The sequence below is a fragment of the Ornithorhynchus anatinus genome, chromosome 9 (genome assembly GCF_004115215.2).
Source record: "Ornithorhynchus anatinus isolate Pmale09 chromosome 9, mOrnAna1.pri.v4, whole genome shotgun sequence".
Lineage (NCBI taxonomy): Eukaryota > Metazoa > Chordata > Mammalia > Monotremata > Ornithorhynchidae > Ornithorhynchus > Ornithorhynchus anatinus.
In genome coordinates, this window is record NC_041736.1 from 440,348 (window position 1) to 466,489 (window position 26,142).

Below are 26,142 nucleotides of genomic sequence, written 5' to 3' on the forward strand. Positions count from 1 at the left end.
CAAATATTTTTCAGAATCCCTGCAGGGTCAGTCCACCTTATGGAATGCCATCGTTCCCCCCATAGTGGGAAGAAGTGCAGCAACCCTAAGAAAACTAACTCCTTGAGTCCCCAGTTAGTGGGCCTGCTTGACATTTTCCTGTGGTTTTTAGACAGCTGGCTGTCAGGCATGTGCAATCTAGTTTGTGGGTTCTTTGGAATTTTCACATCTTCTTCCTTGGGCTCCTTGATTTAACAGAGTTCCTTTTCAGTGGTAGTGTCCTCACTGTCAACAACAGCATTTGGCACGGATGGAAACAAAAAACACAAACCTGATTCTTTTGTTGTTTGCCAGAACACTCATTAAAAATTAGGGAGCTTTTAAATTGTCTGGGAATTTCAGTTATCCATAAGTAATAGTGGATCATTAAGATTATGTGATAATTAAGGTTACCTGGCAGAGAGTTGATTGGGTTCATGATTTAGGGGAGGATCTTGAATTTCTTATTTTCTCATTAACTATGAGACCATCAAAAGCTTATGGGATCTAAAGTTTTGATTTAGGGCAAATCAAACTTAATGGGATCGAGCTCAACTTGAATTCAGGTCCCATTGCTACTCTCAACACTAGGTGCTTGACTCTCATTTTGGACTACATTGTGTTCCTGTCTGGACAGCTACAAGCAGGGTAGTGTCCCCGTCAGGTAGGCATGCCACCATCAGGGTTCTTGAGCAGATAGGCCCCTGGCATCAGAAACATTCCCGGTAAGCCCAGGTCTATATGGGGCTTTTCATCTGACTGTTGGATTGGCCCCCACAGGGCAAGAAGGGTGCAGGGAATGGGAGCTCCAGAGACCCTTGTTCCCAGTGAACCAATGGGCTGTTTCGCTATTTGATCCTAATGGTTTGGCATCTGGGACTGTCTGTTTTTATAAATGAACACAGCTCTGTTGTGAGCTTATGTGAACCTGAAGACAGAATGATTGTAAGGCAGAAGGTTTTTTCATTGCCCCTCGCGCCTTTCCATGAAGTAAAACAGAGGTGTGTGAGGTTCTGCTGTTTGTGTATCAAACTTTGGGAAGTGGCCCGATCCATTTAAGATGCACACATGAGCCTCAGAGCCTCTTGGTTTGGGGAACATGGATGGGCCAGTGTGAGATCCCCAGGACAATGCCTCAAGGATGCTCTCCGTGAGTTTTGGGAAGCTTGGGGGCAGAAGTACTGTCCGGGCAAGGGTTTGACCCGCCAGCTTCTACCCCATCCTCTCTCCCCGCAACCCCCCACATTGATCTGGAGTTTTGTGCTGCTGAGCATGGGCTCCCAATGGGGGTGGTACACTGTGGACTGTGGCAGGACTAGGGACTGCCTGTCTGAGAGACTTGGAGGTGAAGGCCAGTAGAGCTATTCCTTGGAAAAGAAAAGAAGGAAACTATCAAATTTGATGGAGAAATTCTCCATTAGGGCTAGCTTTAACAGGAATTGAGTGGAGTAGCAGTGCTAGACGAGTCATGGAAATTTAACTTCTGTTGTAAAAATGATGACTCCCTCCATCTTATGAACGGTAACTCTAGGGCAGCTGCAAAGTAGCTAAAATAAGCAATTAAATTATTCTGAGAGATGCAAGACTTGCTTGGAAATAGACAAGGGATCATAGGTTACAGAAAAGCAAATGTGAATAATTCTGGCAACAGTTACCACATGGGCTCTTGTCTTTCTCCTTCAAATGCAGACAGATGTGGGGTGGGGACCCGTACTTGCACAGGGGTGAAAAGTAGTGGGAAGTCCATGGAAGAAGAACTCTGGATCTGGTGCTGTAGCTTTGCTAGAAAAACATCTGCTCTTCAGTGGGGATTGTGCCGGCTGCAGGGGGGCAGCCCTGGGCTCTGTTTCTTCCTGGGACCGAGCGATTCTCCCTGACCAAAGCTGAGTCTTGTGAGGATGGTCACTGGAGGAGCACCGTCACTGGACACAGCCGGACCAGATCATTCCCGCCCACAGAACTCCCAAGCAGTAATTTCACCTTTCCCTTCTTCCCTGAATTACCTGGGCAGTTGCCACAGCTTGTCTCTCCTTCCGTTGACCTGATTCACCAGGGATCATGGTTCCTTCGACTCTGGTTTCTCTTTGGTCCTGTCTTTAGGACTCCTGGGTTTTTTCAGCTACATTGCCACGCTCGAGCAAGAGTCTCAGATTAAAGCCATAATTTATGCTTACAAAATTTATCATTTTAGCTTCAGTGAAAGAAACCTCACTGTCAGTTTGCCCATGTTGAGGGGATGGGACAGGGAGAAACAATGGAACCTTTTAAAACACCAAACAGCAGCTCTGTTCCGGGGTGCATTCCTTTCTGGCTAACTTCAAAATAGAGTGGAGAGACTGTAACGTATATGGGAATTGATTGTCCAGGTGACTCTTTGCTAGAAGGAAATCATGGCCAAAGAGTTTAAAAGGTTTTGGACTGCCTTTTATTTGACACAAAGTGTGTTAAATTTCCTCGAAAGTAAGGGCCCCCAAATTAACACTGTCGTGATTGAAAAATACCTTAAGTGCATCAACTTTTGCCTCTGTAGACTTGGATTCAGGCGGTCAGATCATGTGTCTGATCGTGTTCAGTTTTGAGATGTTCATTTGGGAATCTGTCACCTGTTCCCAAAGAGAACAAAATCATGGTTTCACCCAGCTTATTTTCCAGACTGTGAAAACCTTAAAAAATGAGGAACTGATTTCTGTGCTCTCCTGATTGCTTTTAATTCCTTACTAAATAATTGATGTCCCTTTCAACAGGAGAAAATTGCAATCCAGTTAACACAGTCTTTTGACAAAGAAGAGAAGCCCTCCAAAGATGAAGCAGAAAAAGAAAAAAACAGCGATAAACTACCCAGAAAAATGTTATCCAGAGGTGCGTCCCTATTTTTTTGTGTTTGAGTTTTCTTTTTGCAACCTGCTCTTACCCTGCTCTATGATATGAGTAGTAGGCAAATTGATGCGAGATCCTTTCCCTGAGCTCCCTGCCCATGTTGGGAACAGAATAGGGCGGAGCCCCTCCCGCCTACCATTGTTCCCCTGCAAAGAACTACTGTGGATGTACCGAGGGGGTTCTGATGGCTCTTTTTGCTTTTATGTGATCTCAGTAATGAAATTAAATGTTGTCTACAAAAATGGTAGGTTGTTTTGTATTATAAAAAGGCCTTTTCAGGGAAATTTTGTATTTATTTCCTCCTAGAGGTTTACTGGGGAAAGAAATATAGCAAGCTGTTATGCATGCAATTCAGAGTGTGTGTGTGTGTGTTTTCCCTCTTCTCACGCCCTTTAGAGCAGGGACCAAATGGATGTTTTGAAGTCCCAGCCTGAGAGGGTGATTCAGAGAAATTCTGTGAAGCCTTGGGCTCCCTTTACTTTCACTAACAACAGTTTCACTGAGATTCTAATGTGTGTAGAGCACTCTACTGCATGCTTGGGTGGATGGATAGAAGTAAAACACTTGTCCCATGCAGAATTTACCAAGAAGTCTTCTGCATGCATAATTCATATCACATGAGCAAAGGAAATTGCTGGCGGGATCACAAACTATTATATAGCATGTCAAGTTAATATTAACCCAGGGTTGTAACTAAACTCACATTTTATAAAGCTTTCATCAAGTTACATAGAACATACACTGTGTGTGTGTGTGTGTGCGTGCGCGCACTTGCACACATGTTGGGGGGAGAATCCAGCTATAAAAGCCCTTTAGAAGGCCTAAATGAAGCATCAAAGATTTATTTTTACAACAGATATTGAAAAACCCAGGGCTAAACTGTTAGGAGAATAAATAATAAAGCTAGGATCTAAGCAACAAGCAAGAGGTCTGATATGAGGCCCTCTAGAGCTTCTTAGGGGGAGGATACAAGAAGCATGAATATTTCAAAACTGCTTTGAGCAAATCTGAGAATATTCACCACTTTTTCCATTTCTAATCCCTTTTGGGGTTCTGCAGGCTTGCCTCAGAACAACCTTGCTAGTTCAACATTTCCCTTCCTTCTCAGAAAGTTGAAAAGTGAACAAACCATGGTTTTTCCTACTCTGTGGGTTCTATAAAACCTTGAAATTACTTAGTATTTTGCTTTTAAGTGAAGCATTGTTGATTTTAAAGAATGGTAAAAACATAATTTGGCCTTCAAAAGAACTCTGAGCACGTGGAACTCTACTGTTTAGATTCCTAAATTGAATTGTCCAGTTCAGAGCAGTTTGCACGCCCTTAATGCTAGCTAAGCTCAAAATAGACAGTTAGATGAAGACAGGAGGTAAGTGATCTTACAAAACCCTAAAACATGAAAGGCATTTGAAAGTAAAATAAAAGAATTAAGGTGAACATTATGTGTATACAGGCATTCCCGATTAGACTGTAAACCCATCAATGGGCAGGGATTTCTCTATCTGTTGCCGAATTGTACATTCCAAGCGCTTAGTACAGTGCTCTGCACATAGTAAGCGCTCAATAAATACTATTGAATGAATGAATGAAGAAATGTATTCAGCAACTTTAGTAACTTTCAGTAACTTCGGGTTTTTGTGTTGTTTTTTTAGATTCCAGTCAAGAATACACAGATTCAACTGGCATAGATCTGCATGAATTTTTAGTAAATACATTAAAAAACAATCCCAGGTAAAAAAAAAAAAAAAGGAGGGGGAAAGGGGGAACCCCAAGATTGAAATGGTTTTTAATGTACCATCATCCCACTGTTGATTTTGTGGTGATTTGAGCCCTAGTCTTCTGGATTAGAAGAGGGGGGAGTCTTATATGTTCCACATGATGCCTCTCCTGGAGTATTTAGGCTTTCAACCTGCAGACATCTGGGGCCAGCTTAACTCCTGAGAAAGAAGAAATGTGCTTCTTCTCAACCCTATAGAGCCATAATGGGTAAGAAGTTGAAGCTGAACATTTGTGAATGGTGAAATATTTCTTAAACACTCTTGGCAGGGCATTTTTGTTTGTTTAACTTTTGGGGACTGGGGATAGCATCTCTCCAGAATCCTTCAGTGAACATCCATTAAGCTGGGGATTGGCTTTTGGAAGGCACTTAGCCAAATTGTCAAATCACTTTGGCTCTGCATACCTTTTGGGGAAGTTTATAGTTGCTAGTGGCCACGAGGAGAAACTGCTGATTCCATTTTTAGGGTAAACACTCACAAATCTACACCTGCCCTCCCGTGTGCTATGAAAATGTCTCTCATTGTTTTTTACAACGTGTATTGGATGGAGCTATATGCAAGTTGATGTTTTACACTGCAGACTCTCGAATCTCTTCCCCTCAGCCCAAGGAGTCATGCTTTTGGTTTTCGATGATTTTGGGATTTTTAAAATTATTGTTAATATGGTTCTTGTTAAGCACTTACCGTTTGCCAGGCATTGTACTGAGAACAGGGATAGGTACAGGGTGATCAAGTTGGACACAGTCCCTGTCCCTTATGGGGCTCCCAGTTTCAGTTGGAGGGATGAGAATTTTTTTACAGATTAGGTAACAGGCACAGTGGAGAATTGGCCCTTTTCATTTGAGGATGATTTTGATTTGCACATTGGAGAAGTCGGGGAGATGGTGAGAGATTTAACCATTGTTACTGAGCCTGGTATTGACATGAGAGAGGCAGAAGCTTGACACTTGCCAGCTGTGTGACTTTGGGCAAGTCACTTAACTTATCTGTGCTTCAGTTACCTCATCTGTAAAATGGGGATTAAAACTGGGAGCCCCACATGGGACAACCTGATCACCTTATGTCCCCCCAGCAGTTAGAACAGTGCTTTGCACATAATGAGCTTTTAAATACCACCATTATTATTATTGACTCATTGCTAGGGCCTAACTTCCATTGTTGGGGGCTCTTCAAATTTTTCCAAACACAAAGGTGCAGTAAGTCAGTAAACCATTATATGGTTATCTCCACTGACCTAAAGAATTAGTTTACTACCAAAGACAGGAGTTTGCTCACTGGTAAGATCCAAACCAGATCATTTTTCGTGCTTTTCACCCCTGCAAGTGCACAATTTATAACGCATGAAGTTTATTTTAAAAGATGACCCAGAATTCTTTGGGTTTTAAATTGCTCCATTTGAAATTGCCCCCTACCTTTTCGTAGAAGGACCCCTTCTTATTCAAAGGAGTGGTTATGTGCATCTTTCATTTTCATCTCTTTGGACACTTCAGACCAAATTCTCATGCAAAATAATTTTTTAGTATATACAGCTTACTCAGTGCACCTAGCATTCACAAGCACTAGAGAAGCAGAATAACCTAATGGAAAGAACACGGACCTGGGAGTCAGAGAACCTGGGTTGTAATACCAGCTCCGCCACTTGTCTGCTGTGTGATCCTGGGCAAGTCCCTTAATTTCTCTGTGCTTCAGTTACCTCCTCTGAACATGAGGATTAAGACTGTGAGCCCATGTGGGACATGGGCTGTGTCCAACCTTATGTCTACCCCAGCACTTAGTACAGTGCCAGGCACATAGTAAGGGCTTAACAAATACCACTTAAGGAAAATAAATTGCCAGAATATGACCTTTCAGCCAGAGAAGCAGAAGTGGCGCAGTGGAAAGAGCACGGGCTTTGGAGTCAGGGCTCATGAGTTCGAATCCCAGCTCTGCCACTTGTCAGCTGTGTGACTGTGGGCAAGTCACTTAACTTCTCTGTGCCTCAGTTCCCTCATCTGTAAAATGGGGATTAAGACTGTGAGCCCCACGTGGGACAACCTGATTCCCCTGTGTTTACCCCAGCGCTTAGAACAGTGCTCTGCACATAGTAAGCGCTTAACAAATACCAACATTAAATTAAATTAGATTTCTCCACAGTGTGAAAGCCAGGGTGACCACTAATAATAATAATTATGGTATTTGTTAAACTCTAACTATGTGCCAAGCACCGTTCTAAGCACTGGATGGCACTAAAGATTGCCGGGTGTCCCTTTGCTGAATCAGAAGCTGCAGAGCTAAGTTTCGTTGAGGCTTTGGGATTGTGTGGTGATCTCTGTCAGAGAGCAGTCTAAAGAAGAAAAGGTTTCATCAATATGCTTGTTTAAGCCATCCTCTTCCCCCCAGATAAATGTTCTTAAAGGACTATTAAATCCTGACATAAGAGAATCTTTTCTGTTTTGTTTTTTAGGGACAGAATGATGCTGCTGAAATTAGAACAAGAAATTTTAGATTTCATTGGTAATAATGAGTAAGTGCTGACATCAGCAAGATAACAAAATTGCCATAAGTGGTTGTCTTGTATATTTAAACTGGCTTTTTTTTCCTTCCAGATCACCACGAAAGAAATTTCCCCCCATGACATCTTATCATAGGATGCTATTACACAGAGTAGCTGCTTACTTTGGATTAGATCACAATGTGGATCAAAGTGGGAAGTCGGTGATAGTAAACAAAACTAGCAATACAAGAATGTAAGTGGCTGGGGTGAAAGAGTCGGGTCTGTCTGTCTCTGATCGGTTACCATCATTCTTGTGCCACCTATCGCGGTCTGTAGCACTTCTCAGCGGAGATCCTCAGAGCCCCATACCAATTGAATTACCTGAGCCACAGGGTCCTCCCAAGGGCAGCACACCGGGCTGAAGTGCGGCAGTGAGGCGATTGTTTGTGGTACATGCCACTTCTTGGCTCTGAAGAGGACTGCTCTCCATCTGAAAAGAGCAGGTGGCTTGACACTGTGATGTTAGAAAAGGTAGCTAATCGGGTACTTGGGGTCAAAGGCCAGTTCCTTTGGAAAGTTTCATGGGTTGAGAGTATTGCCAATGTGTTTAGAGAAATCTTTGGATTTTCAAAACTATTTTCATGCGTCCACAAAAATATGTCCAAATTCTCCCTCAATTGTGAACATCAGCGTGGATATGTGGGACTGGACTGGAGCTGATGGTGTCACTTTTGGGTGCTCTTCTGATTTGTCCACTCCCTGATTTCTCTCAGTTTGTGGTCCTGAACCTGACGTGCCTGGCTGCCCAGAGCCCCAGGCATGGGATTAGCCATGGCTGTCTGGGGCTGCATTTGCTTTTTGAAGGCAGCAATAATTCTTCAGCTCCCAACTGACTCTCACCTTTTGGAAGTAGAAATCTTGGTTGATTGAAGCAGAAAGTAACAGATCATAATGGTCCTTACTTGACAGGTGAAAAATGACTGGTTTTTCACCCAATCCCCTGATGAGATGCAGGGGCACCCAGTCAAAAATGTGGAGATGGTAGGTTCAAGACAAACATAACGAATAACTGCTTACCTGAGCAGTTGGCAAACATACTATGGGATGCACTCCCACAGGAAATTGTGCAGTCCAGATTTGAATAGATTCTTGGAGGACAGGGGACTGGGAATGGGTGCTTGGAGAGAAGCATTGAGGATATGAGAAATAAGTCAGAAGAATATCCCTAGATTGATGGGCGGTAGGCTGACTTAGTCTGTGGAAGACAGAGCCCTAACTCTGACGATGGTTGTCCAGGACGGCAGCCTTCGCCCAATTCTTCAGAGCTTTCCTTGGTGCTGTTTTTGGAGATGGGATGGTGAGCTGGATGGGGCGTGGTCTGATCCAATAGGAAATGACTTGTGTGGTCTGGTGTTCCAAGAGGAATAGAGAATAGGCGTCTTTGCAAGGTGCCTCTTTCTTCAGCCAGGAGAGGTATTAGCCCAGTGTAACTGTTTTTGTCTGTTCCTCCCCTAAAAACAGACGCTTTCACTTATCACACTGTATATATTGTTAGGATTTCCTGAAAACCTAGAGTTGATTGACTCCACTTGGGATGGAACGATAGAAACCGTGAACTCAAGGTGAACAGCAGTTCTTTAGCCAAAACCATACAACTTTACCCTTTGTTGCTGGATGCCTAAGCGCATTTCAGTTGGCAGGCATTTCGGCTAATCTTCTGACTGTCTGACAGTGCTCTAAGGTTTTCCATACAGTGTAACATCAGTTATTTGAATGTCCATGGAAAGTGGAAATCTTTTGCCGGAAAGGTGATCAAATTTCATTAAGATGATCCGAGAGCCTTCGTCCTGAAAACTGGCACGATAGTGAAGAACTACAATTTCAGATCATTGATGTTACACTGCATTCTTCTTTTCTGTCTTCTGGGATGGGCTACAGAAAACCTTAGAGATCTGGTCCACGTTGAATAAACCCAAACTTGCCTTTTCCTCATAGGAGGCAGATTCCCCGCTCCAGCGTTGAACCAGTGGTCTTGTGGATGCCGACAGCCCAGTCCCCACTGGGGTGTCTCATTGGAGCGGGAAGTTGACGATTGCAGGGCAGTATATTCAGGCACCTGTAAAAGAAAGAGGTAAGACAGCTTTAAGGTTAGCTGACATGCCTGCTGGTGCGGTTATCTGTGCAGCCCGGCTGCCCTCGGCCGAATGGGCCGCCCCTTGGTTGAAAGCACTGCTGTTCACTTGTGTGTCTCCCAAGTAGCGCTTGGGTAGAAGTTCAGAGTCAGGGTGGAAGAGAAAGCTCGAGAGGGCCCGAGTCCTTCCTCTGCCCAATCCAAGCCCCAGGTTGTGAGTGGCCTGGGATAGAGCCGTGGCCGAGAGCAGGACCAGGGCACCGTTGTATTGCTGGAAACAGTGTTAAGGTGTGAAAGGCCTGAGCCGGTAAGAGAGGAGGCTCTTCAGCCAGCCGCTCTGTCTGTGCTCCTCCTGGTTGGTTTGGCTGTGTTGTTCTTTTCCCCCTTATGCCTTTCCTAGATGAGCAGTTGCCTTTCTGCTGCCCCTCTTGCCTAGGTCTCTTCTTTCCAAGAGTGTTCTATGGCTGTCCTCATACTTATCCACATACCATCTTCACCTGGAGCCTAGTGTTCAGTCGGTGTTTCGGGAGTGGCCATGTTGGTTGGGGCTGTTGTTGTGAGTTTGTGTTTTCCCCGTGAGTGCTGTAATTCATGAGTCCAGTCTTCCTAACACCTAAACCAGAAGTGAGCAGAGTGGGGCCCTCGGCACAGGCCACGTTAAGGCAGCCGCCGGCAGACTGGAACCCAACCTAACCTGTGCCCCTCCTGCCTCGCTCCACCCCCCTATCGCTGAAGAGCCTGTGTGGTCTGGTGGAAAGCACACAGATCTGGGAGCCAGGAGTCCTGGGCTCTAGTCCCAGCTCTGCTGGTGGCCGGTTGGGTGGCCTCTCCACACCTCAGGTTCCTCATCTCTGAGATGGGAGTAATTTCTGCCTCTCCCCCACCTATGGAAATACTGGGAGGTTGAAATGAAAGAAGCAGTGTGGCCTAATGGAAAGGGCACCAGGCTGGGAGTCGGGGACCTGGGTTCCAATCCCGGCTCCGCCATTTGCCCACTGAGTGACTCTGGGCAAATCACAGAACTTCTCTGTGCCTCAGTTTCCTCATTTGTAAAATGGGGATTCAGTGACTGTTCTCCTTTCCTCTTAGACTGTGAGCCTTGTGTGGGCAGAGCCTCATGATGGACCTGGTTATCTTGTAAATACCCCAGAGTTTAGCACAGTTCTTGGCACATAGTCAGTGCCTAACAGATACCACAATTATTATTATTATCATCATTATCATTGCTATTTTGGTTTCCCTTCTGACCATTGGTGCCTGAGCAATCTGAATGACAAGGGGCCCGAAAAGTTGCATGACCATATTTTCTTAGACACAGTTTGCAGGTGTGCAAGAAATTCTCTCTGAGGCTCACCTGTTCTTGGATGCAGTCACCCCATGAGCATCTTCTTCTCTGAGCCAAAGAGAACTCTACTTCCTGTGATCGGGATTCAGGGCAGTGGCTCTGTTGAACCACTAAGGGGCTGTTGATTTCAGGCTGTAGCGTATGTGCCCTGCAGACATTACACAGTCCCCCAGCCACAGTGGGCCAGAAGCATTCCCACACCTCCCTCAGGGAGTCAGTGGAATCACTGGCAGACTCCGACTCATCTGGGTACTGTTTGGCGATTGCGCAAAAGGTCTAGCCTAGGATAGCCCATCTCATTTTGGGGAGGGGTGAGGTCCTCATCCTGATTCTTGCATCTTTGGGATGCACCTCACCACCTGTTGGCCTGAATGAAGGGCTCTGAATGCCTTCTCCTCTGCATAGCACGATGGTTGGACTAAAGTAGTTTTGCGGTAGTGGCATCGGTTTTGAGCGGGCCGGGGAGTTCCAGCGTGTGGTCCCCGGCCTGTAGTGTGGACCCGCTCAAAACTCTGCAGCTTGGTTGCCCCAGGGAAGGAAGAACCATTCTGCTGAGTCTCAGCTGCAGTTGGCTGTTGACTTTTGCCCAGGGCCCTGATTATCACCTCAGGAGCAATCATTTTCTTCTGTACTCTTCAGTGATACTGTCTCAGCTGTAAGATGCAGCTCTTCATTCCCAAGGTTCAAGTATTCCATTTGTAAAGCTTGAGCTAATGTCTTCTCTCTCATTTTTGTTCTTGTCTTTCCTTCTACTAGGTTTCTCTTCTCCTTCATTTAGCCTAACTCCATTTGGTGATTTCTTTTTGTTTGTTTCTTTGTTTTTTAGACCCGATCAGAAATTTAATGATCATATCAAAGATGACAAAAGTGAGGACTTTCAGAAACGGTACATCCTCAAAAGGGATAACTCTAGTTTAGACAAAGACGATAACCAGGTAACTCGGTGGGATTATAATGATTCAGAGATGCAGGACTGGTAAATGTATACATTTTCTCAGTGAGGTTAGGAACTGAATTGCAACTTTCATTTAGATGAGAATCCGATTAAAAGATGACCGAAGAAGCAAATCCATAGAAGAACGAGAAGAAGAGTACCAGAGAGCTAGAGACCGAATATTTGCACAAGATGTATGTATACCGTGCAGTCACCATTCTGCTGCTGCTCTTGGATCGTGGGACTGAGTGAATAGTTCAGAGCAGAGACCTCCCTCCCCTTCTCCCCCACTTCCCTCTCCCTCTCCTCCTCTCCCTCCTTTCTTCCCTCTTCCCCTCCCTCAACCTCCCAACTGTTTTTAGGCTAATTGTCAAATGTGGTTAATTGCATGAGCTGATTAGGAAGGCACTGTTTCATTTCAAATTTAAGTCCTCCCCAGGACAGCTGACCTCTTGGAATTAGATGCCTGTACTTATGTGGGATCTGTGTGTGAGTACTACATAAACAGTTGTGTTGAGTTGTATGGGAAAGGCTTGACAAGACTTGAAAGCTCAGACAGATTCTGTGTCAGTCAGCCGTCTTTATTGAGCGCCTTGTGCGTGTGAACCTTCCCTACACAGAACTTCCAACCTAGTGGATTAGAGAAATATGGACAGGATTTCTTCAGATCATGCTGCAGCTCTTAGCAAGGTGACTTCATAGTTTGTGGCATCGAACTCTTTTGTTTTCCTTTTTTTTTCTTTTGTCTACTAGTTAGCAGACTACTGAATTTAGCTACTCAGCCTGGAAACAGAAAGTGTTTCATTTGAGAGATGTAGTGAACACCACTACAAGAATATTTTAAATGCTTTGAAGCACTCTTCTTCTATCTAGTTTCCCCATTTACCTAAATGATTAAAGAATACTGGTTGTTCTTAACTTTGATGTTTTATTTTCAAGCTGAAATATGCTTAACCAAACATGAAGAAATCCTATCAATCCTTTCCCAGGCTGAGAATATAAATCTGTCGGATTACATGAAAAGTTTTCAATAAGAATCCTGCTACAGTCTAAACTTTAGCATAAAAGAACAAATCTTAACTTGAAAAGTGAGGCAAAAACCTCAGGAGAACTGAGAAATTCAAAACCTGATCCCTTTGGTGAGAAAAATGAAATGCTTGGGCTGATTGGTTTGTGCGATCTTGGGATTGCACTGTATCAAAATAATATCATAAGGAATGGACTGAATTCCTTCTGTCATGGGGTAGGGTAGAAGTGAGTTTGCACTGGTAGAAGTGAGTTTGCACGTGCTGTCTTCTACCCTCCTTAGTCCTTTCTCCTTGGAGGTTATCTATGGATTTCTTTGTTCCTTCGTAGCAGGACCTTTCTAGGAATCTATATTACCTTTACCTGGAAGCCACCAACAAAACCTGTCAAGTATTTCTGTGATACATTTGGATGGGATTTTTTTTGTTTTGTTTTTTTCTTCTTCAATGGACACGGTCCTGGAACTGGCAAAAAACTCAATAAAAGATAAAAAGTTTTTATCTCTGTCCTTTCCCTTCTAGTCTCTCTGTTCTCCGGAGAACTATCTCACTGACAAAAGGTAAACAGAATTCGACATGTTTTGGTTACTCCCTAACTTCTGCTAGCAATATTACGTTTAACATCTCCTTAAATGCCAACAGAATCCAAGAGGAGGAAGCTAAGAGTACCCACCAGAGGCGCCAAATATTTAGGTACTGAATGCTCCTTGGGTGGTTGAGACCATGTGTTTCTGCCACCACTGTTCTTCCTTTGGTTCTGGCGATGTCTATTTTAAAGTTCCATCTCTGGATTGCAGAGTCAATAAAGAAGCATCGGGAAGATCAGCCAACAGCCACCAAAGCAGCACTGAGAACGAGCTAAGGGACTCGGAGCTCCGGCCTTGGAGCAGCACGGACTCTGACAGCTCCCTCCGCAACTTGAAGCCAGCCGTGACCAAAGCCAGCAGCTTCAGTGGGATTTCCGTTCTGACCAGAGGCGACAGCTCAGGAAGCAGCAGAAGCGTAGGCAGGCTGTCCAAGACAGGTACCCAAATCGAAAGTGTGCCATCTCCCAGGGAGCGAGTGCTATGGTTTGCTGCCCGTAGCCCCGGCTTGCGAATTTTCCTCCCCAACAGGGAAATGAGCCTCCTGAAGGGACGCCCTAAGTGCCCAATTGTGAGCCGTGTTCCTGGCCCCTGGGAGCTGGTCCTAAGCATGCAGAAGACCTGAGGAGTGTTCATCAAAGTTTCTTCTCTGGGGCACAAGGTTTAGGAATGCACTGGGTTGTAACTGCTTCAGGAAAGTTCAGTCTTTTCCCCGAGGGAGGGCAGGACAGTTGTAGGACTGTCCTGCATGGATTTACCATTAATTAAGCTGCATCAGGGTATAGTTATCATTCATATTGCTAATATTGAAAAAGTTCTAAAGAAATTCCGGCTGATGGCTCTTGCATTTTGGCAATCTCACTTTTCTTTGCAGTTGTTTTAAGAAAACAGGAGTAGATGCTTTTGAAGAGATTCTAAGGGACTTATAACTGGTCCCAAATAATTGACCCTGCAGGATTACAGCATATCGATGGCTTCTTCATTCTGGGAGAATTTTTGTTTTGGAACTGTTTTGATGTGTTTTCTCTCTAATGATCTCTCTCACTCTCTCTCTGTTTCTCTCTCTCATTTCACCTCCACCCATCTCAGATCTGATGGTTGTTGGGTCTCACAACCCTCCCCCGGTCCCCTGTAGACCTTTGTTCTGATTCTAAACTAACCATGAGAGTTGGGCCTTCTGGTAATATCTGGGTTGTCTAGCTAGGTTGAACTAGGTGTCTGCTCTGGCAGATCAGGAAAGGGGTGCAGGTCTAGTGGGAAGAAAGGGGACATGAGGTGTGTCTGGGAGAAGCCTAGTGTTAATCTGGCCAACTGCCCTTCTTGGGGAGCACCAGGTGTCCTCCTCCTCCCTATCTCTGTGATTCCCTTTTCATTCTGTAGGAGAGGGGAATGGGATTGAAGTCACTTGGGATTTGTTATAGGGCGTGTTGAGGAGGCTTTGGCCTGGCTGTTTGGTGCCGGGCCTCTATTATACTCCCAGGGAACTATTTTTACATTTCTTTCTAATCTGCCACAAGCATTCCCCATTCAGGGGTCAGGTAGCTCTAGTTGTCCCTGGAGGAGAGCATTTTCTGGCACACCCACCATTTCTGATGTTTTGACTCTCTAGAAGGGGAAAAGAACCCTGTGGAAGACCCGTCTGTTTTGCAATGGAGAAGAAGTAGCAGGAACTGAATTGGCCTCTCTTGCTTCACTGCCTTTTACATTTCTGCTAGTTCCTCAGAAAAGCTTTAGCCTGAATTTTTTTTTTTCTCAATAAACTCTCGTAGCCAGGTTTGGGGTTCTGTTGCTCCTCCTCCGTTGAGTCATTTCAGTGCTCATTCACTCCTCTGGAGTGGGGCTGGGTGGAAGGCAGTCAGGAGGGAGGGAATGGAGGTGAAACCCAAGTCAGCTTCACACCCTAAAAAGTTTCATAGGAGAACAGATTGAAACAATTGATTAGCATACCATTTAAATTTTCCACATTTCAGGTGTTCCCAGTTGCCAAGTCCATAAGGGAAGGTAGATGGAAGTGGAAAAGCAAGAGCAGTTTTTAAGTTGAGCCTTAGGAAGATGTCCAGTGGTGGCAGTGTCGTTTCCAGTATTTTTCACTTTATTCTTAGACTTGCTGTATTTCCTTGATCATATAGAGGGGTTTCTTGTGATCTTGTGTGTATTGTGCCTGTCTGTTGGCCAATGGCATTTGTGTATAACCTGTGTGTTCCTAGGTATTTGCCAGAAAAGGTAAAATTTGAGACTACATGGGAGACGTGTTTTGGGCTGCTTGGTGGCTGGTGGCACTAAATTGCTTGAAATTGCATGCTTTGGCTGTATGAAACCTATGTGGCGGCGTTTATGTGTGCGTGTCAAAGTATTGACTGCAACAGATCTGCTCCAGGAAAGAGTTGGATTCAGCGGGAAGCCCCAATCGGCCAGCGTCCCCACGTAGTAGTGCATGTTCTGCTTCGTAACGCGCCTTTGGTGTTCTTTTTTTTAAAAAAAAAATCGTCTGCATTTGAAAATGAGCATGATGTTTCTATCTTGAGGTAAAAAATCAATTTCTCGTTGCTCCTTTCCTAGGTTCTGAGTCTTCTAGTAGTGTAGGGTCATCCACGGGCTCTCTCTCTCACACCCAGCAGCCTCTTCCAGTGACCGCTCTAAGCCAGCCTTCTCGTGGCCCCCCTGCCGTCTATCCGGCCGTCAGCTCTAGTAGTTCTCTTTGCCTGGATGGCGGGGGGAGCGGGCCCGGCGCCCCTCCTAGCCCTAGCTTCTTTTTGCTTCCCTTGGAAGCGGCAGGCATACCGCCTGGCAGTGTGCTGATCAACCCCCAAACAGGTGGGTAACCAGGCGCGCGGAGAGTCGGTTGGGTTTTGCATTCTGGAGGATTTGTCCGTTGAGGCTGGCTTTGGGGGAATGCATTTCTCTGTTTGGACTCCTTCCTCGCAAATGTTCCGTTTTTGTGACTGTCTCATTTGTGTTGGCGCTAAGAGGTTGAAATAGCCTTTTTCCCATCAAGTTGCAACAATACCCACGTCCGCAGGGTGGGAGCAAGGGTGGAGGATGCGGGGAAACAGTCATTCAATTTCACCAGTGGCAGCCCGGCGGTTTCTGTCTCCTTGCCATGCCAGGTGGAGAAGTTCCTCCCAGGTTCTGTTCCAGCCCTCGGGAGAGGCAGAACTTGAGCAGGCTCCACCACCCCTCCATTCTCCCAAATCTGACCCAGTAGCTCAATCAACTAGTGGTATTTGTTGAGGGCTTTCTCTGTGTGGAGCACTGTACAAGTGCTTAGTGGAGTGCCATAGAGTACATACCTATGATCCCATCCCTCAGGAAGCTTATTATTACGAAGCAGTGTGGCTTAGTAGAAAGAGCACGGGCTTGGGAGTCAGAGGTCATGGGTTCTAATCCCGCCTCCACCACTTATTATTATTATTATTAAATTAAATTCTGGAGACCAAATCCTGCATCTCCAATTCTTATTCTAAATGAGCCCATTTCCACCTCTCCGGCCAAAACTACCCATAACCTCTATCCTGGTAGAGCAATATTTGGAAACGTTACGCACTAACTCCGACACAACCTCTCAGTGCTTCTTGGTTGCAGATCTCATTGTCTGGCTTATCTGGAGGGTGAGAGATAGGAAACCTTGGTGTTTTTAGACAGTATTCAAGGTGAGTTGACTGAGGAGGAAGAGGGGAAGGATGGGGGAGAGAGGAAGAAGGGGGGCGGGGAGAAAGAGAGCTCACTCTAGTCAGTTTGATTACTGTGGAGACGAAGATCTCCCAGGGGTCAGAGTGAGAGAGCAGAGAGGGTGACGTCAGAGGAAACCCAGAAGACACCAAACTTCAGACCACTCCAAAAAAACGACCTTGTGTTTGAACAATTCATTGCCTAGGTACACGACCTCCCTCAGAGTTGGAAAAGTACTTTGGGAGTAGAGGACTGGGAAACCTAGAGCTCTGCTCACAGCCCAAGAAAGCATGAAAGAATAAGCCAAGTAGCTTCACGTTATGCTTCATAAAGTGCCTTTATTGTTCTTTTTTTAAAACCTATAACGAATAGATGATTTGGGGGTAGTGAGAGAGAATTTTCATTCATTGTCCCAATCATTGAGGGATATTTATTTTCGCCTCTCACAGCCCCATTTTGTTGCCATCCATACTGCTTTCCAGAAACAGGATCGAATTGGATATGGTTTTTTTTTCATCCCAGAGGTACTCCTTTGCTCTTCTCCACCCCACCACCAACCCCCTTTGGGACGCATTCTCCCCCGCCATGTTCTTGTGTTTATAAAATATTCACCGAAAAGTACTCTAAAATCTGCTTTCCCCAGATTTGGCTTCTGTCATGTGGCTTTTGGTTTTTATTCAGTTAACTTTGTTAGCTAGTGTGTTTTATTTATCAGGGTAGGAAACTCCCTGTCAGGACTAAATATCGGAAGTATAAACCACGTCCTGCCCTCCAAAGAGAGGCCCGGCCACAGAGGGTTGCTCCTGGGATCAAAAGCCCTGAAGCCTAACCAGGTTCGGAATAGTCGCTTGTCTTGTGGTTTGGGCACAGTGCCAGCAGCCGAGGCTCTGGTCCTGCAGTTCCATAATGACACCGGCATGCCCTTTACGCCCAGTCTCCCGGCCTGGCATCACCCAGGCATCGGCAGTCCTCAAGGAAATGTGGCCAACCCCCTGCGTGCTCTCCCCAGCTTCCCTCTCAATAATTCACTCTTTCTAGGAAATTGAAGATGGAGATAGGATTGGGAAGTTGGGGAGAATGGAGGCAGTAGGAAGCCAATTAGCCAACTAATTGGGCCGGAGACTCTCTGGAGTAGCGAAGCAGGCAGAGTTTGGCTGTCAACACTCCCCTGAGGTTCCCCTTCTCCAAGGGAGTGTGTAGGCACGGCCTTCCCACTGAGTGCCCTCTCTTGGCATTCCCAAAGTCAGCACCCTAGCCTGGAGAAGAGTTGCTCCGTGACCAGAGAAGGGGCCTTGAACAGTCTTGGTTGCTGTTGCAGGTTGCACTGGTAGCTACGTCACCATGTTTATTGGTGGCCCCTGGTCCAGAGCCCAGGCTGACGTTCTTGTCCAGTGAAGTGGCCGGCTGGTTGCTAAAGAGAGTGGTTCTTTCAGAAGATGTTTCTTCCACTGGCTCATTCCAAGTGGGTTGCCTCAGTAGATGGTGAAATATTAGAGTTTTGGGGTGTTTTTTTTTAGGTAGAAATTTGTCCCGGCCTTTGGGGACTTTGCAGCCTGTCAGGGATATTTATTAAGTGCTTACTGTGTGCAGAGCACTGTACTAAGGCTTCACTCTCCCCCATTTCTTCTCCCTTCCAATGAGGCATAAATCCAGACCCCTTTAATCTTAGCTGAGCCAGGTTCCCCTCTTGCTTTGCTTTCTGACATAGCAGCAAGGTCCCCAGGAGCTGCACAAAGTCACCTAGGAGGGTTATGCATCGATTAGTGATCAGTCAATCAGTGGTATTTATTAAGTGCTTACTGTGTGCAGAGCGCTGCACTAAGCCCTTGGTAAGTAAAATACAACAGAGTTGGTAAACACCATCCCCTCCCGTCCCCCCACAGCAAAGGGGAGATGAACATTAATATAAATAAATTACAGAGACGAACATAATTGCTGTGGGTCAGAGGGTGGAGTGAATATCCGATGCCCAAAGGGTACGAATCCAAGTGCGTGTCAAGGAGAGATGACAGACCCTACTGTGTTCCCCTTGGGTTGCAGTGCCTTACAGCTGCACAATCTATCACCAGAAGCAGAAAAAAGAATTGGAAACCAGAGCTGGGATTGATGTTCTGTTTGATCATTTTTTCATGAGGGCTTTCCAGTCCTCTGGATTCTACCATTGCGGCTTGGGAACAGCACAGCTTATGGGGATCCACAGTGTGAATCATCTTTGTTGCCAAGGGTCCCGACCTCTGACTGAAGGAGTACGGGAGTAAGGCCAGTCTGATTGGCATCTAAGAGAGGGAGGACCGCATTTGGATGTATTTTTATAGCACATTTTGATAATGCCCTAAGAAAGAAAAATCGACAACAGCATACAAGTCAGTAACTTTTCACCCTTTACATGGAAACTGAAACTGGTCTCAAAGCTGTTGAAGTTGGCCTGTTTTTCCACAGAGCAAAGTAGAAAATAATTTTGGATAATGTCTGTGCGGTGCGAGGTGCTGAAAGAAGCTGGGAATTATATGGTAACTTGATTTTTTCGTTTACTCAAAGCCACTTGGTATTCCAGTGACATCGTTTCTCTTTCTCTTTCTTTTCTCTTTTTCTTTTTCTTTCTCTTTCTCTCTCTTTCTCTCTCTTTCTCTCTCTCTCTCTCTTTCTCCATCAGGCCAGCCCTTCATAAACCCAGATGGAAGTCCAGTTGTGTACAACCCGCCTGGGACTCAGCAACCTGTTAGAACCCAAGTGCCTGGACCTCCCCAGCAGCCGCCTCCTCCCCAACCACCCCAACCCCAGCAAGCAGCGAATCACGTTCTCTCTCAGGTGCTCATGCCCTCCTTCCACAGTGGGTTAATTGCAGGCCTCTTCCTTCCCCGTCACCTCAGCAGCCTTATTTACGGTGGGGGCGGGGGGCAGTGGGCAGGGTGTATGCCTCTGCCAGGTCACCTCTGTGACTGCCACCCCATCCCCCTTGAAGGTCTGGAGCTGGGGAGAGCTTTCAGGGCTCTTGGGATCGGGGCGGGGTCTAGAGGTCAGAGTTTGTTTCATTCCTTCCTCTGAGGAGGAGAGAGAGGCCGATTGGTCTTGTTTTAGTCCAGCTAAATTCCCAAATGAAGGGATAGGGCCCAAAGGGAGGAACAGCAGGCTTATCCTCCTTCTGAGGAAACTCATTTGGGAGAGGGAGTCTCCAGGTGTGAATTTCTGTCTTCAGACAGAGTGCAGAGGACGGGATCCTAGGGAAGGATGTCATAAAATAAATCTCTCTACCAGTCCCCTTTTTTGGAAGGGGGCCCTAGCAGAACCGCCTACCCTCACCCCACCACAACTGGGGGACATTCACTGGGAAATTGTGGAGATTTCACTCCTACTTCACGTCTCCCAGAAGAGAAAGGAAGTAAGAGAAAGGAACAGCTGTAGATTGGACAGGGCCCCAGTAAGCATGGGGTGTGGCTTTGGGCTCTCAGTCCTCCTCATTCCTCTGACATGAATTTGAGCAGGGAGGTCCAGAATAGTCTCCCGCGTGGCAGGGGTACCAGGAACTTGAGGGCAGTTCAACAGACTCTGCTCCTTCAAGAGTGATGGGTCGCCATTCCTGTGCTAGGAGCTGGTATGTGTCTCGCTTGGGAACAGCCCTGCTGCAGGCCAGGAATTCCTTTGGCTTGTCTTCTGGGGTATCCAAGTCGTCCAGCTGGGATCCTTATCTTGCCCCTCTACCCACTCTGGGTTTACCACCCTCCATGAGTGAGAGGTATTTCAGATCATTCACAGTAAATTATTGGAGGGGGAAAGTGGGAGGACCTTAAAAGATTAGCAGTAGCCAGGATTCATGGTCATCCATTATTGGACAGAAGCAAAAGCGGATGTTGGATAGACCATCAGTAGTCATGAAGAGAGAGATCCAAGGTGATAGCTGTCCACTATTTCTCCAGAGGTTCTTGGGCCACAGTAGCAGCGAGAACATTGGGCCCGGTTGGCACTGATAGTTGTCTTGAACCTGACTCATGCGGGATTTTCCAACTGTTCCATTGGTCAAATAACGTGCCAGTCTTGAGTGCTGAATCCAGACTGCCAATGGGCCCCAGGAGTGATTGCCCCCAAACCGAATAACCCAAATGGCTGAAAGGTGCAGCACTGTGTTCGGGGAGATGCCCTGGTGGCACAGAGCCGCAGACTCCCCTGGTCTCGAGCTTGGAGACTCTCGGCTTAGCTCAAGCATAAGACCGGAGCAGAGTGGCCCATTGAGCCTAGGGCTTTGTGTGTCAAGCTCCTGCCATTCCCTACCTTTGGGCCAAGATGAGACTTTGAAGCTCTTTGAGCCTTAGTGGAGCTTCACAGTTTGCTCTCAGCTTTAGTTTGTGATGGCCCAAAGAGTTAGGACTCCCACAGTCAGGGACGGAACAGACTTAATCCCAAATCCTCCTCAGGCCATAGAGGGTCTTTAGTGTGATAGTGTTTTTAGAACTCTGTGGATCAGGCTAACATGTCAGAGTAAGTCAGGATAATGAAGTGTGCCTATGTACCTGTAGGCTTTCTAAATGGATTTGGATAAACTCCCACACCTCCAGAATGTCCCATACTCATCGGATATTCTGGAAAAATTGGCTGTGTCTGTCACTGTCTCTGCAACTGGCTCTCTAGCATGCTTGCTCTCTCTCTGTCTCTATCTGTCTCTCTCTCCACTCCCCTCCCCACACTCTCATTTTCTTTTTCTGTTTTCCTTCTCTTCCCCTCCTCCCTGCCCTCCTCTCCCCCTTCCCATGTCCTTCCATCTAAGCGGTAGTCTGACTTAATGTCGGTGAGCATGTCTGAACCCCAGCGGAATGTTAAAAAGCTATCGGTTGGCCCTACTGTGGCTCCTTCCAAGAGATTTTTGGGTTCAGCCAGTAGCAAGTGAGATGACTTTGACAGCAGCTGTGGGACTGGCGTCCAGGTCTCATTGATTGGACCCGAGAGCCCACCCCGCGAATTTGGGAGGGAAATTTTCAATTTTGTTTTTGTACATGGTCTTTGTAATCATGGTTGTGCCTTTGTACTCTCTATCTTGTTTTCTCTTGTTCCTTATTTTATTGAGAATGTTTTTGGGCCCAGTCGTCATTACTCTGGTGGGGTTGTTTCTTTATTAAAGGCTCTTCCTCTGGAAACGGTTGAATGGGAGCTTGTCCTTCTGTCAAGCTGAAGGATCTTAATTCATACCGTGCTTTGAAAGACAATGTGGGGCCTGGGACACGGTCCTCAAGCAGGAAGGGCAGGGATCTAGGACAGGGAGGAAGACCTGAGAACCTAGCCACTGAGATGGTTAGGCCAAGGGTGTTTTTTTTGCTTTGTTGTGTTTTGTCTTTTAAGAGTGGTATTTAAGTGCTTACTATGTGTCTAACACTGTTCTAAGCACAGGGGTAGATGCAAGATAATCAGGTCAGCAACTGTCCCTGTCCCATGTGGGGCTCACGGTCTGAGTTGGAAGGAGGAGGTTATAATCTCCATTTTACAGGTAAGTAACTGAGTCACAGAAAAGTTAAGCAACTTGCCCCAGGTCACACAAGAAGCAGTTGGCAGAGCTGGGATTAGAACCCAGGTCCTCTAACTCCCAGGTCTGTGCTTTTTCCACTAGGCCATGCTGCTTAGCAACTCTTTTTCCCACCAGTACCTCAGGGCCTGATAAAGAGGGCAGGGAGCAGTGTGAGTTCATGAAATGGAAAGCAGGGGGATGTCTTGGGCTAACAGATTCCCACCAGGACAGGGAAGATGAGGGGAGCTGCCCACCCTCCTTTAGAGTTGAGGGTTCTGGAGACGGTGCTGAGCTGAGCATTTCTCACAGCAGTTAAATCAGTCAATAAATCAAACAGTGGTGTTTATTGAGTGCTTGCTGTGTGCAGAGGACACTATTAAACACTTGGGAGAGTACAAGACTGTAAGGTTCTTGAGGGCAGAGTAGACCCCATCTCTTCCCTTGAGAAGCTTATGATCTAGAGAGGGAGGCTGGCAATAAAATACATTATAGTATTACATTACAGTATATTACATTACAGCTGAGTCTTAGACAAGTACAGCGGGCCCGGGGGTGAGGCGGGTATCAAAGTGCTGAAAGGGTGCAGACCCAACTGCATAGACTCCATGGAGGGAGGATTACTTGGGGAAAGCGGGGAAGAGAACCACTGAAGAAATGTCTTTTTGTCTTTTCCCAACATGCACTGACATTGCTTAGGTGCTCTCACATTCCAAGTGGCTTGCCAGAGGGAGGGGCTGGGCCGCGTTGGAACCAGGACTCCCAAGCTGGGACCATCAGCAACTCCACTGGACCTGGCTTCCCCACTTTGCTAGCACACTGTCTTCTAAGGGAGGGGCCTGCGTTGTCTACAAGGGATATCAGGTTCCCCTTTGGAGGGAGCAGGGGCCTACATGTGCTCTCACGTGATCCGTGGCTTGCAGCCTGTTGGCCCTGGAATTGGCTGCCTCCTTGTCTCCTTGCGAGCTTCTAGGGGAGGGCCATACCGCTGTCCTCCCTGGCCTGGCAGGTCTTTGTCTAGCTAGCTAAGTGAAAATCCATTCAGGGTGGCTGGTAAGTACTGTTCCTTTTGATGTCTTAAACCAGAAGTGATGGTTAGATAATGAGAGCAGCTAAATGGTGTTTCCATTAAGCCTATACACTTGAGTTTTGGAAATGCTTTTTCATCACAAAGGATCCCTATAGTTTTACAATCAATGGGACTTGAAACTGGGACTCGTTTTTGTTCTTCCTTTCCTGGAGTTCTTATAGTGTTGCATTTCCTCATTATGTCTTGTTATTTGTTTGTTGCATGAGTTGTATTGACTTCCCCAAAAAGTTAGTTCAATGATGGTGAAAGACTTCAACTTTCCATTTGATGCTACTACTGTACTCTGGCATTAACGTTGTTTGTAAACCTGTTACTTCTTCAGCCTCTTCGGCCTCTGCAGTCTCCTTCCCAGCCTGTTCAGTACTCTACCGTCTCTTATCCATCCCCGCTCCTGCCAGTCTCACCTCCCCAGCAATACACCGTGGTACTGCATCTTCTACTCCCCTCCTCTTCTGGGGGAGGGTGAATGTTCGGGGAACCTGCTGTCTGTTCTTCCTGTGTCCCTTTAGCGGGTAGTCCTTCAGGGTTGGCATGTCATTGGTGCTGGGAATTACTTAGAAAGTACAGCTGCTCGACGAAACGTTTGGCAGATTGGAGTTTCAAATGTGGCTACCCTCATTCAGTGTGCTCTTTTCCCAGCTTGCAGGAATCAGTACCTTCTCAGTTGCTCTCCTTTCCCTCCCTCCCTCCTCTCCCCTGGACAAAAAAGAAATCACCGTCTTTCATCTGGGTTTCCTTTTCTGCTTCCTTCCGCAAACCCTCCTTTGCTGGTCATAAGGGAAGATCAGTTTGTGTCCCCAGGCTGTAGACCATCCTCCAGAGAGGGACTCCAATTACTAACCCCCCCTGACCCTAAGGAAAAATATGTTTGGATGAGCTCTATGGGGCTAGAGAAAGTGATGCCTGATCTGATCATTGCTTTAATTTGGCATTCCCTCTTCCAACCTACCTGCTTCTTCCTGGCCCTAACTCCTTTCTCAGTTGGTTTTTTGGAAGCAAGCAGATGTGGGGGGAAAAAAAAATCTCCCTCTTAAATCTAGCCACTCTGGGCAGGAAACCTGTCCACCAACTCTGTTATTTGTTATATTGTCAGGCACTTAGTACAGTGCTCTCCACACAGTAAATGCTCAATAAATGCAGTTGATTGATTAAATGCATTCCCACTTGGGGGGGTCGAGTTCAGCGATTCCATCCATTGCAGTGTTTAATTTCTGACTTTGGGCAAGTCACTAAACTTCTCTATGTCTCAGTTGCCTTATCTGAAAAATGGGGATTAAAGTCTCTCCCACTAACTTAAACTGTGAACCCCAAGTCAGGCAGGGACTTTGGCCAACCTGATTATTTTGAATGTACCCCAACACTTGGTTCAGGACCTGGCACATAGTAAGTGTTTAACAAGTACATTTAAAAAAAAAAGGTGAGCGGGGGGAGAATAATTCCCAAGTGGCTCCCACCTCATTCTCTGCCCTTTTGGGTTTTCAGTCTTTTACACCCCATCCAGGAGTTGGATTAAAAAGAAACAAACAAAAAAGAGTGCGGCAGAAAGAATGACTTGCTTCCCCCATGGCACCTGAGATACATGTGAATGTCCAGGCAGGGTGTGACATTTAATCCCACCATGAAATGTCTGGTGGGTTCCCAGCAAGCTGGTGAACAGGATCATATTAGGAGGAGGAGCCTGGCCAATTTTCTTTCTCTGGGAAACGATGGAAATGAGGGCCAGACTGGAGAAGGGAAAAAACAAAAAACAAAACTCACAGCATCCAAGCCAACCCGAGGCCTTGACTCTAGTTCTTACTCAGATGGACACTTGGAAAGTTTGTTTCTCATTTCAAACGATGCACTCTTTCCTCTTCTCCATTTGTATTCATTTGCTATAGCCCAGAGCCAGCGAAGGGAATTGCTAAGTTGTGTCCTTCCCCTGGCGGGCAAGGCTGGGTGGAGGGGTGGTTCCTGTCATTGGGTGTGCTGAAGTTTCTCAATCACAGAACTATAAGGGATTGGAGTAACAACCTAGTACTACTTGGCGAATTCTGCAGCTTTTTCAAGCACTGACCATTTCCCCTGTTGTCTTTTTCTAGCAAGACAACCTGGGTTCCCAGTTTAGCCACATGAGCCTTGCCCGCCAACCATCCGCTGAAGCTTCTGACCCTCACGCTACCATGTTCCAGTCTACAGTTGTACTACAGCCACCACCGCAACAATCTGGATACATCATGGCAGCCCCGCCTCCGCCCCCAGCCGCCCCCGGGCAGCCCGTTCCTCCCTCCGGCTACTCTGCCTCCGGCCACCCTGTCAACCAGCAGATACTCCATCAGCAGCCGCAGCAGGGTTATGCACAGCAGCCCCTGCCGCAGGTAAGGTTTCATTGTCGCGGGGCCAGGCTCTGGGGATGTAGCTCCTTATAAGGTTGAGTCAGCCTGTCGTATGACTTTCTGAAATTGAAAAAACAAACGGACTGTGGGTGGGTTTGCACAAGGAGAGGTCTGGATGATTTGCATCCAGGGGGCCAGGGTGTGCACTTTGGTAGGGAAGGACTGGGCAGGATGAGCTGGGCAGACTCTGTTTCAAGCTTCCTCTCAAAGTGCAGTCTGGTTCTGGGGAGCTGCAGTCTGCATAGGAGAAATCCCGACTGCCCTAGGGAGGGAGCTGTGGGTCGAGAAATGAGGATTGAAGGTGGCCAGAAGCTGAGCACAGGTCAGCAGCGAAACGCCATTATTCAAAAGCCACCAT

The 26,142-nt window shown here is 46.5% G+C and overlaps 1 protein-coding gene across 9 annotated transcripts in view; it reads left to right on the plus strand.

Annotated features, from left to right (window-relative positions):
• Window positions 1–26,142, plus strand: part of R3HDM1 (R3H domain containing 1) — a 120,711-nt gene that overhangs the window by 68,248 nt on the left and 26,321 nt on the right. For 5 of the 9 annotated variants that reach the window (XM_029072555.1, XM_007669470.4, XM_007669472.4 and 2 more), the window contains 13 exons: window positions 2,763–2,877; window positions 4,545–4,623; window positions 7,114–7,173; window positions 7,256–7,396; window positions 11,446–11,554; window positions 11,652–11,747; window positions 13,101–13,138; window positions 13,221–13,271; window positions 13,376–13,602; window positions 15,722–15,976; window positions 19,485–19,639; window positions 23,732–23,833; window positions 25,491–25,766. In XM_029072555.1, the coding sequence (XP_028928388.1) occupies window positions 2,763–2,877; window positions 4,545–4,623; window positions 7,114–7,173; window positions 7,256–7,396; window positions 11,446–11,554; window positions 11,652–11,747; window positions 13,101–13,138; window positions 13,221–13,271; window positions 13,376–13,602; window positions 15,722–15,976; window positions 19,485–19,639; window positions 23,732–23,833; window positions 25,491–25,766 (1,704 nt within the window). The remainder of the gene's footprint in view (window positions 1–2,762; window positions 2,878–4,544; window positions 4,624–7,113; window positions 7,174–7,255; window positions 7,397–11,445; window positions 11,555–11,651; window positions 11,748–13,100; window positions 13,139–13,220; window positions 13,272–13,375; window positions 13,603–15,721; window positions 15,977–19,484; window positions 19,640–23,731; window positions 23,834–25,490; window positions 25,767–26,142) is intronic. The other 4 variants (XM_007669473.4, XM_007669475.4, XM_007669476.4 and 1 more) reach the window with 3 other exon arrangements.